Source organism: Haliotis cracherodii, unplaced genomic scaffold, assembly GCF_022045235.1.
Source record: "Haliotis cracherodii isolate W230 unplaced genomic scaffold, xgHalCrac1.p SCAF_8, whole genome shotgun sequence".
Lineage (NCBI taxonomy): Eukaryota > Metazoa > Mollusca > Gastropoda > Lepetellida > Haliotidae > Haliotis > Haliotis cracherodii.
Window position 1 is genome coordinate 22,852,313 of NW_027266341.1, and position 12,808 is coordinate 22,865,120.

The following is a 12,808-nucleotide window of genomic DNA, read 5'->3' on the forward strand; positions in this document are numbered from 1 at the left end:
GTTGGTTGTTTAATGTCACACTCAGCACTATTCAAACTATATGATGGCATCCTGTAAATAACTGGTTATGTGATATGGTTTAATATCATGTTCAAGATTATTGCACTTATAGAGCAATGTACATGCACGTGTGTGTATGACTGCTTGTATTAGTCTGGACTGATGCCGATTTATAGTGCTAGCCCACTGAGATACCATGCCACAGTGTAACATGAATACCCCACTCAGACACAGTATACTGACTCTGAGCCAAAATGCCAAGCGCCAGGCAGGGTAACAACAAGTACCATTTTTAAACGTCTTTTTGTATGACATGGTTTATGGATCAAACCACTGACCATATATTCTCTGGCTAGATGCTAAAGCCACAAGACCACAGTGGCATTCTCATCAAGTCTGGACCACTCAGTCTAGTGATTGATAATATGAGGAACAATCCACTCATTTGGGGGTATAATGTCACCCAAACAACCATGTCACAGAACCTGATCCTTCAATCCATTAAGTCACTCCTTATGACAGGCATAGGTTACAGAGAACCAGTTCTAAACTGACATGGCCGAATAGCTCCCCAATACTCCATGCTTCTTGTTGTTAACCGAAAAGGGAATTGGTTGGTCATAATGTGTGACAATGCATTTAAGTGACTTACATCCTCATACCCCTTTGTCATGGGTATTTGATGTGCCAGAGAATAATGCCAGGGAATAACCAGTCTTCATTACCCTACAAAACACTCCATTGGGTAGGTACACAAGGCAAAATAGAGGTTAAAATTATATGAATGGATCACTGAAAATCATTAATGACATCATTGTGCTTTAGCTGGAATAGGGCTGTCTGTGACATAAAACAAATTTCACTCAAGCACTTTCAATATGACCAAGTACTGGGTAAAGTTTTAGATGTTCAGTATAAGTGTGATTGTCATATTTGGATATAATACTCATGATGTAAGGATTTTATTTCCTGAAAGCAATATTTTGATTTGACATTATGCAAAATGAACAATATTCCAAAATTGAAGCAATTTGTGCATGCAGGCTATAAATGCCTACTTTATATTTAAATACCAGTGCTCAGAAATATGTATTTATACAGCTATGTCTCTGCTACAAGTCTTTCATTTCCTAATGCAATGTAGCAATTTTGTGCAGTTTAATTTTCCAATTGATAATATTGAAGTTTGTTTTGCAGTTATCCCACATAAAAGACTACAGCTCACACGGAAGTACATTTGACCCAGGTCGGAAGTATATGAAGTATAGGCAAAACTCCTTCTTGGGCAGAGTAGACGATGGTGCCAGCGATGTCTCCATGGCAACAGACAGTGGGCGTGGCACTAGTGATGAAGACATCAACAGCAACCGTGCCCTAATGCTGATGCATACTGATTCAGGTACTGATTGCTCTTAAAGTCGGAATTATTGCCTACCATTAGCCTATGCTGAATACAGGCCTTCTTTCAAATAGTTTCAGTCTGGTTTTATTTTGCTCTCACTCACTAACCTTTTCTTTTCACGTAGTGACCTCTTCTATTTGCATGTTGCTTGGCAACCTTTTGTTTCTATAATGTAGATCGTATAGCTACACACAAATCTGAAATGCTAAACTCTAGCCATTCATCCTTCTTAATAACCCTGTATACTCGCTGCAAGATAATTTCACAAGCTTTAAATTTGGGGGAGAAGGGCAATGTTTGGATCAATGGGGACTACGCATTCCCAGTCTAGATCTAGATGTTGTAATTAGTGTCTGTGTTAAACTGCGACATGTGTAATATGAGTCACCAATGGTAAGATTGGCCCCCAGGTATATCATAGAGTCTACCCTGATTTGCCCCGATTTCGATCCTTGTTGTGTAAGCACCCATCCCATGATAGTGAATCTAACCAAAGCGGTGAAAACCTGCATCACGTTGGGCTTCCACCTACATTAAGCTTACATACGAAGATATAACTGAAATGTCGACATTAGACCCGACCACTATAGTACTATGAACTGCTTTATAGCAAACCCAAAGTTTAACGTAATCACTTCCTTTATAAACCACAAAGTAACTCCTTATTCATGTTCTTAAGGGAGGTTGGGTAGCCCAGTGGTTAAGGTGTTGGCTAGTGGTGCCATATATCCAGGTTTGATTCCCACATGGATGTGAGAAGCTTATTTGCTGTCCCTAACTGCGATGTAGCAGCATGGAATATGCTAATTAGTGGCATTAAACCATACTCCCTCATGGCCCAAGAATGTTATCAACCCAAAGTTTCTAACATTATATTTTTAGAAATACATAGTATAAGCCTGAAAAATTGTTTTGAAGTTATTTAACCCCTGTTATTTTTAAACATTCAGATCACAGATAACTGAATTCCTTTTGAAGTTAACTGAAACTATGCAGCTGAACATTTGATGCATGCTTCATTCGTTATGATGTATGTATCAGTTAATGATTTGACAACCACTATATCCATTGCCTCTTGAGGAAATAAGCCAACTGAAGACCACGATTTCACTGTCGACCACAATTTCACTGTCGACAAGCTTAAAATAATTTTTATTTTTTTTATTTTCACCTGTTTGCATGTTTCTTTAAAACATGTGGCTGATTTAATTAAAACAGGGGCCAGGTTGGAGAAATAAAATCTATTGGCAGAGATAAGGTAATGGAGGTTAGAAATACTCCAGCACTAATTGGATAGAGGCAATCTAGAAGCAGATACTCGAAAATTGATGAATGGCGCAGGCTGCCATTCTTGTGTTATAAGATTAACCTGCTTCATTAGCAGCATACCTGTGATCCTCTTTTTTTATGAAGCTGTAGGACATAAATCTAATAACATACAGACATAAATCTTTGTATTAGTTTGACAGAGACCTTTCATGTTAAGATCTCATTCAGTTCTATTCCTAGAATTGCTTTGAAGTTTACATACAGCCCCGTTGCAAAAAACGATCTTAGCGCTACAACTATCATAAGTCTGTGTTTAAGTATGGAGTTATGATCACCTTTGTGCTAAGATAGTATTGAGCAGCTCGGCCTGGTATATATTTATTAAGATTTGTTTATTTATTTGTTGTTTTACGCTGCACTCAGCAATATTCCAGCTATATGACGGCGGTCTGTAAATAATCGAGTCAGGACCAGACAATACAGTGATTAATATCATGAGCATCGATCCATGCAATTGGGACCGATGACATGCTTCAACCAAGTCAGCGAGTCTGACCACCTGATCCTGTTAGTTGTCTCTTACGACAAGCCTAGTCGCCTTTTACGACAAGCATGGGTTGCTGAAGACCGATTCTACCCCGGATCTTCACAGGTCTCATAACGGTAATTGACAAGGTTAAAACGGTAATTGACAATTATGACGAAAAGTCACACTAGAAATGATGTCATAGCTGAAGATTGTTGACAAGTTTGTTTTTTCTAAGACGGTGGTTGTGATCTCTGCATTTTTCTAAAGGGGAGCTCAAAAGAATGAAGAAATAATGGGTAATAAAGAAATAATTACATTCGCATACATGTGTGTCAAACTGATCTTGCGAAACTCATGTAAGAATTAATATATTACCTTCTTATAATACAAGAATTCTGACACACATTTCATAAAATCAGTATGATGCACATGCTCGTGTAATAATATCTAATTACTACTATCACTTCCTGATGGTGACAATGGTATGATGTATTTGGGGTCAGCTTCTTTATTATAAGGACAATCGGATGCCCTTTTTAGGGATGGAATGTATTTGTTGCATCCTTCAAACCAGGCATTCCATCAAACGGGACTCATTTAGATCTCATGTGTTATAGTAGGGATATCCAATTACCACAAAAAGCACCTTGGGAAAAAATGTGAATAAATACATGCAGTTTCACTCCACAAAGTGAAACAGTATCTCCCAGTAGTATCTTGATATGCAGTTTTATTTCAACTTGCATAAATACGATATAGTTCTTTTCCCATATGTATCTTTCAGCTAATCAGGCAATTGCACATCAACACAGATAGAAACATTTACGAAAAAATCAATACGACCCACAAAATGTATACCATCTACTTAGGACCACCTATCAGCGCCCATGTTCAATATTCTTGGGTTATTCAAAACTGGGGCCGTTCAATTGTGTTAGTATAGGATTTTACATAAATTGTCACCTGGTCTGTTTTGTATTGGGTGTCAGAGGAGGGCATTATTAAGGGGAGCAACTCGATAATGTATAATGTGCAAAATCTAAATGTTTAAGTAATATGTTTAAATTGTCAGTGTGACATTTGAAATTAGAGATGTTTACAAAGATAAAATTTAAATGATGGATGTGTAAGGAGGGAGTGTCCTTGTTAGAAGGTCACTTATTCCCCATGAAATCCATCTTCCCGAGGCAAGAGAGTTAACTGACTATAAAAGTCCAGTTTCCACCCTTGCCGAACTAGACTGGGATTATGGAGTTACATTTTGGCTGGACTAATGAGTCTATGCATAGTCTAATCAAAATCGTGCACCAAAATCGTGCACCAAAATCGAAATCCAGTTCGTAAACTGTCATTCAGAGTTTGGTCGATTGCAGGTTTTGCAAAGTATGTGATGAATGTCATTAAGTACGGTTAGAGGGGAACACAAATAGGAGTTTCCTGGCATGTAGTAGTCCTGTGAGTGAGTGAGTTGGGTTTAACGCCACTTTTAACAGTATTCCAGTTATATCACACAGTGTCAGCTTAATGTTGGAAGAAAGCCCGAAGTAATGTAGGTCTCAGACATTTATCACTTCGGTGAAACCCACGAGCACGAGTATGGTGTTGACAAACCTAGAAACATAATCGGAGTGGACCGGGAAACATGTTTAAAACATGTGGCTGATTTTTAAACATGTTTCCCGGTCCACTCCGATTATGTTTCTAGGATTCGAACCCCATTTCACCTCACCTACATATGTGCTAATGTACACTAGTGAATCTCACCACATTATTTCTTCTCCCATTTTCTTTTCTAAAAGCTTAGGCAAGTCTAGATCAAACTAAACCAAGTCATGTTCCCAAACAGCACAAGAGTAAAGGTTCTTTTCGGGAAAAATAAAACAATTAGTTTAAAGAAATGTTTTCAGAGATTAAGTGTTAGTCTAGGCCTGAAGGTGCTTAGGTACAATAAAATGATGTGAGACATGGTGTTTGGTATCACTATTTATAAGAATCTATATTTCATCAAGCAAAGAAAGAATGGAAAATACACAAAGTGATTTTCTTCGCCTGTAGGAGCCTGGGGACAGTAAAATAATGTGAGGCACTATTGTGAGATAGACAAAGATGATCTCTCATAATTTATTCTGTTAGTAAAGCTTATGTTTTACTGACCATGGCAAAACCAAAGAACTAGACAACCGACTTTGATTTCAGATGACTTATTTATTTCATTTAAACCTGCTACTGAATCTGTCCCCATTTCAGAATCTCCCTTTTAAAAACCAGACATGTATTATCTTTAAAAGAAAATAATAATCACTAGGAGATTGGTATTTGTCTCACAGTGTTACTATGTTCCTTTGAAGACTGACCTAAGATTGATGAATGAATCAAATTCTCCAATTGTGACCTTTGATTCAAATTGTTCAAACAAAACCACATCAGTAGTTTCGATAAACTTCTTTTACGATTACTGCAAGACTTCATCTGATTGGCTAATATCTTTGTGCGTATTCACTAAACTAATTAGAATGGAGACTGCTCTAGTGTGTTGTCATGAACAAGGATATTAAAGGGCAGGACCTGTCTCATCCTTCTTCTGATCCGGGTTTGGAAACTTCCCAAACCAAGGTTTCCACCTTCTAAGCTTCATTTGCCCAAACACCCCTTGCATCACCATGGCAACCACCCAGATCATGCACCCTGTCTCTGTAATTTTCACAATAGCAACACATACTGTTTGACATCATCACTGATTTTTAGTGATCCATTCATATATTTTTCACCCTTATCATGGGTTGTTCTCTAGCATTGATGTTTTCTAATTAAATATTAAAACTAAATTAAAATATTTGTTACTGTAAGAGCAAGTAAAGCAGGCTTGTCTGTAACAAGAAATTTGTCCAGCTTCACAATGAATACAAAATGAGCATGTTGGATATTGAGGTTTTTATTATCAGTTATTATCAGGAATGACTGGACATCAATAGAATACCTCACACAAGTTTGATTCATTACACATTAAAGTAGTAGAATTATTTGTTGTTCAGTAAGACCCTGGAACCTCCAACTAGACTGATAGTTTCCTTTCAACCCCAGTACTTGCTTTTACTGTTGTCTGGCCATATATTCCTGTATGATCTCACAACTTTCACAAGGAGTTGTAATAAACCTCGAGATATAAAATAGTTCCTCGGGAAATTGCTTATACAAATATTGCGTGTTTATTTCATGAGGATATAGTGCAATATTCAATATTTTATTATATTTGTAATTTTGATAAATCTTAGAAACTATCAAGTTTTACATTTGATGAGTTAAGTTACTTTGATAATCATAGCAAGGGATAGTTGAATGCATTTCATTTTAGACAGAGCGCTGGGGCACATACAAGCTAATCTTTGTATAGCCATTAATTCATTCTAGTCTAGGGTAACACAAAAGCATACTCAACCATGAAGATGAAATATGCATTTCATGTCATTAAAATTATGTGACTTATTTAATATATACATGCACTCTTTGTTTTCTAAAATGCACCTAACCAACCTGTTCTTCATTCTAACATATATTAGAAACTAACTTTATTCATGACAAAACGTCAAGATTTCAACTTGTATATGATTCTCCTGCTGCCAGGGCTTTCACATGCTCCTTCACTGTTTGCTGGAGTGAGAGACGTCCCTGGACATTGGGGAGGAAGGAGAGATAGGTTGTCATCAATACGGTCTCATGTCTTGCTCACACGCCATCTCCTAACTGACTAACAACCACTTCCAATGTCATGGCCATTGTTCAGATTGTGACTGTGTGGTGGAAAAACTGTGTGGGGGATGATCATGACTGCATGTGGTGATAATCCTGTCTGTGTGTGGTGATAATCCTGTCTGTGTGTGTGTGGTGGAAAAAACGACTGTGTTGGGGGATGATCATGACTGCATGTGGTGATAATCCTGTCTGTGTGTGGTGATGATCCTGTCTGTGTGTGTGTGGTGGGGGTGGGGTGGGGTGGGGTGGGGGGTGATCATGACTGCATGTGATGATAATCCTGTCTGTGTGTGGTGATAATCCTGCCTGTGTGTGGTGATAATCCTGTCTATGTGGGGGGATGATCATGACTGCATGTGATGATAATCCTGTCTGTGTGTGGTGATAATCCTGTCTGTGTGTGGTGATAATCCTGTCTGTGTGGGGGGATGATCATGTCTGCATGGGATGATAATCCTGTCTGTGTGTGGTGATAATCCTGTCTGTGTGTTGGGGGGGTGATCATGACTGCATGTGATGATAATCCTGTCTGTGTGTGATGATAATCCTGTCTGTGTGTGGTGATAATCCTGTCTGTGTAATCATAAATCTGTTTGGTGATAATACTGTCTGTGTGATGATAATCCTGTTTGTGTGTGATGATAATTGTGTCTGTGTGTGATGATAATCCTGACTATGTTATCATAATTCTGTGTGATGATAGTCCTGTTTGTGATGATAATCCTGACTATGTTATCATAATTCTGTGTGATGATAGTCCTGTTTGTGTGTGATGATAATTGTGTCTGTGTGTGATGATAATCCTGACTATGTTATCATAATTCTGTGTGATGATAATCCTGTTTGTGTGTGATGATAATCCTGTTTGTGTGTGATGATAATTAAAACTGTGTGTGATGATAATTCTGCCTATGTAGTGATAATCCTGTGTGCAAGTGGTTATAATCCTGTCTGAGTGTGATTATAATCCTGTGTGCATGTGGGGATTATCCTGTCTGTGTGTGGTGATAATCCTGTCTATGTGGTGATAATCCTCTCCATGTGATTATAATCCTGTCTGTGAGTGATGATCCTGAATGTGCCTGATAATAATCCTGCCTGTGGGTGATTATAATCCTGTGTGCATGTGGTGATAATCGTGTCTGTGTGGTGATAATCCTGTCTGTGTGTGAAGTTAATCCTGATAGCTCTGACTGTGTGTGGTGTCCACGCAAGGGCCCTTCATTCTCTACCTATTCTGTGACATTCCTTTGCCTTTCCCTGCTTTTAGTATAGGAGATTTAAACTTTTAACACTTCATTTCTAACATATCCTAAACAATCACAAATATTTTTCATGTAATGATATCTATGCCTCAATTAACTCTCATATCAATCAATCTATCACGTGAATACAAAATACATTCACTGTTGGATAAACATGGTAAACGATAAATCAATCATGAAACATATTTTCAATGTAATTCACAAATCTTCAACATCTATTTGATCAATGTGAATGGTCGTAAAACATACAGCTAACAACAGCACCAATTATAAAGGCGATTCCTAATTGCTTGTGATCAATTGTCAATATTGTATTAATTGATTTTGTTTTCAGTAATCAGCAACTGCAGCAACTGCAGTCTTGTATAGGGGAAATCCAGTAACTAGCTGAGCCTTGGTGAGTTTAGGCATTAATTATGCATCCAAAATAAACCTTGATATCAGCAATTCTAGGATAATGAGACTGTTTCCTTGGATTTCCTCTTCTCCTGTGTCCGCAGAAAATCATTATAATTGTTTGTGTAGCAGGATCCTGTTTTGGAAAATTGAAAAAAATGTTTGTGTTTTTAAATATTGTTAATGAGACTGCTTCCTCAGACACTGTTCCTCTTGTGTCGGCAGATTGTTAACTCTTTTTTGGTTACTGTTTGTGTAGCAAGATCATTTTTGAAAACTGAAAAAAGGGTGTTTTTAAATATTATAAAGTTATTCATATTTCAAGTTTGAAAACATGATGATTTGTACTTTAGGCTTAACAATCTGTGTCAGCTGATAAGTTCAACAAAATGTGATCAATTTTTCTTCTGGCTTAGAAATCAACAGTAATGAGTCATTTTGATTGGATATAGCCTCTCTGTGAGTGAATTAATTAATTTTTCATTGCTTAAATTGTCCTCAGGGTCTTGAAAGTGAAATAAACTTTGAGAAACTGGCGAATTAGAAACAATCTTTTGACATAAAAGTTAAGGATACATATAAATAAATTTAAAACATCAATGCCAGAAAATAACCAGTCTAGATTATCTGCTGAAACAGATTCAATTGGGCAAAATATCAGTGAGAATTATATGTATGGGTCACTGAAAATCATAGAAGACACCAGGTTTTTGCAAAGACATGAAAAGGACAGACTTTTACAAATAGTGGAGCCATCTTTACTTTCTTTCACTCTACCATTTTGATATAAAGTGATCATTGTTTTATTTTTGTTCTTGATCAAAGAGCTGTATATTTGAGTATGCATTTCCAAAGACCTGGCAGAAGACGAAAAAAACCTGAATACAAATAGGGATTTATGTGTTCTCAGGACTACTGCAATTTACAGACACTTCTATGATTAAAAAAAACCTTCAGAACAACAGTACACTCTTGTCATATCAATCCCAGAAATTACTGATTTTGATTTAGAAGAACTCATTTGAAAATAGGTGACTATACAGTTATGCAGACTATACATGTGTATACTACTCAAAAGAAGTTAAAGATCACCAGATTCTTTCATATTACTAAAGTTCATCAGTCATGCCATGACAGACTAACACACTACTCAAAAGGAGGTAAGGACCGCCTGATACTTTCATAATACTATAGATAATCTGTCATGCCATGACAGATGAACACACTACTCAAAAAAAGTTAAGGACCACCCGATTCTTTCATGTTACTATAGTTCATCTGTCATGCCATGACAGACTAACACACTACTCAAAAAAAGTTAAGGACCACCCAGTTCTTTCATATTACTATAGTTCATCTGTCATGTCATGACAGATGAATGAATGACTGAGTGAATATTGCTATAAGCCACACCAGCAGTATTGCAGCTATTCACGTCTAGATAACAGATGAAAAGAATAAAAGAATCGGGTGATCCTTAACTTTTTTTGAGTGGTATAATGTGAACCACAGGGGCTATCATTGCAGTTATACTCAAAAATTCCTAATTATTTGGATTAACATGAAGTAGAGCGGAATATACAGTTGGTGTACCATCCGGGAGTGTGTGTCATGGATTTTGGAATCTATGGTAACGGTACTCATCATGCTATACATGCAGTCCAGGTGTAGCTGGAGACTCCTGCGAGATGTTACCCCTTGATTAAATGGAACATATTTCTATCCTGGTACACATACTCCAGAGTCCACAGTAAACAGACTTTATGTGCTTTTGTTACAATAATATTCAAAGGAGATACGATTGATAAATCATTAATCCTACTACCGGGCATCAAACGGAAAGTTAGCTTACTCAATGTTTTAATGTCATCTGCCATTACTTGATTAGTGTAAAAAAAACTATAAATATGGCATTTCATACCCCTCATTTTGTAAATGTATAATTTGTAAAAAAAGGTAAGTCCCAACATAGTAAACAGCTAAAAATAGATTTATCAATCTAGATCTTAACAAGAATCCTTTCCTTCAAATAATCAACATGAGACATGACATATACTGTCATGATATGGCATCTGCCCGGAGAGCATGAAGTTGGTGGTTCAATTCCAGGATGTGCCGTACCTAAAAATTTTGAAAGATGCTACTTGTTGATGGTAAACACCTTTTCACAATGCAAGGCCTTGTGCAAGGACTCCAATGTAGCACCTGACACATTCATTAAGCTTTTAAGAGAAGCCATCCTGCTGCAAGGAGCTTCAGAGGGAATCTGACACAAACCAGGATATCATGATCAGATCATGACTGAGGGTGGGGGTGTTCAGTGTTAAATTACATACTTTGTGGTAATACAAAAACATGGAATATTTAGTATGTAGATAATTATTTGTTCTCCAATAGAATATGCAAAAGAAATTCATAAGCATAGAAAATGAATGCAAATTTGATCCGGTATGGTGATATTCGTGAAGATCTTCTGAGTCACTATCTCTGATGTCAATCAAGAAGTCTACAAACTATAGGTTTGGTCCTAACTTGTTGACAACCCATTGTAAAGAAGGTCTGTGTTTCTTTAAGAAGAGTATCTAAATATTACTTCAGCACTTTGTGAGTGATGTCTTAATCACTCTCTTTATTCCATAAACTTAGGTTTGTGTTCAGAGGAAGGCCAACCAATATCTTCCTTGTTACTGTGAAATAACCTATATTTAATTTATGCGCTCTCTAATATCATGATGTTAAATTGATTAAAACGTAATTTCAGTCCTTTAGATGTCAAGATCTTTTAATCGTAATTTCTACATAGTCCTTTCACAGTTGATAGTCGGTTTGCCCGATTGTTTCTAAGTTTGTCAGCACCATACCCGTGCTTGTGGGTTTCACCAAAGTGGTATACGTGAGACCTGTATCACTTCAGGTTTTCGTTCCACATTAAGCTGACACGTTGTGATATAACTGGAATACTGTTCAAAGCAGTGTCACAGTTGATAGTGGGATGATATGTCATAGGAATACAATGATAATAATACAGGGCACTCTTCAAAGATGGTATTAGCATTGCAGGTCACATTGCTGACAGGGAAATTCTTTGGTAACAGAATCTTTAATTCAGGCATTTTACCAAAATCTAATCTTTTCGAAGATTCTGTAAGTGAACTGCACAAACCTTCCTCAGACTTTTTCTGGGATAGAAATGTGGTATGAAAAATCTTTTAAACTGTCAAAGATTTGACCTGAATCTGTTACATTTCAAGGTTCTAAAACGTTATATAAATGAAGATGTCTCGGAGTTGGTCGTTGATGAAGACATTTCTATGGGAATCTTTCTGCGTAAGGCAGCTGGTTCTCTCAGACTGTTAAACACAGGATTAGTACATTCAATCTGTCAATTAATACTATGAGGAGGACCACTGATATCAATAACCCTCTCACTCGAGCACGGATCTCTAAAGTGTTACATGCCACTGACCCAATTCCTTCCTGTGATGTTCTTTTAGAAACACTTTTTAGGAAAAAAACACTTTGATCTCTAATGTCACTGAATTGAATGATTCTTTAATGATAGGGGAAATGGTGCATGATCACTTTGTTCCCAATTTGCATGCTTGTACAAAAAAGGCATTAAGATTAGTTGTTACCAAGATAGTTTATATATGCTCCATGTGATTTTTTTCTCTCATATTTTTATGTCTAAATTTGTGCCCAATTTCGCTTTAACAGGAGACTTGGTGTAGCCTTGAGTTGAAATTCCAATCTAAATCTGACAAACAAATGTTTTTGTTTTCAACACTAGGCAAGATGAAAGTCGAAAATGTTCTCATTTCAACTCCAAACCCTGCTTTTCCTGATCAAAGAAAAATGTTAGATAAATATCGTTTAATCCTTTTGCTTAGTTGTGCTCCAGATGCTTGAGTGCGTATCAATACACCCAATACTCCTTCCCACACAACTATTTCACTGTTATAAGTCTAATAAGCTTGGGACAGGTGCAGCTAACACGCACCAAGTTTTGGAGGGCAGTTTTTGTTAATTGTGCAGAATAAAGTAAATTCCTCATTTCGCAAGAACATTCCCAGAAATTTCCCCATGATACTAATTTACTGGGAATGTTGCAATGAGGATACAAAGATTTCTACTTCCTAAATCTGGACAAATTGCAAAATAACCAATAATTAGTATTGATCTTGGTCTTCTGTTTCA

At 36.9% G+C, this 12,808-nt stretch overlaps 1 protein-coding gene across 4 annotated transcripts in view; it reads left to right on the forward strand.

Annotated features, from left to right (window-relative positions):
- The window catches only part of LOC139450552 (protocadherin-9-like), a 74,420-nt gene that overhangs the window by 48,301 nt on the left and 13,311 nt on the right, over positions 1 to 12,808 (forward strand). For 3 of the 4 annotated variants that reach the window (XM_071232305.1, XM_071232303.1, XM_071232304.1), the window contains exon 3: positions 1,198 to 1,399. In XM_071232305.1, coding sequence (XP_071088406.1) covers positions 1,198 to 1,399 — 202 coding nt within the window. Of the gene's footprint in view, positions 1 to 1,197; positions 1,400 to 8,549; positions 8,613 to 12,808 lie in introns of all 4 variants that reach the window. The other variant, XM_071232306.1, reaches the window with a different exon arrangement.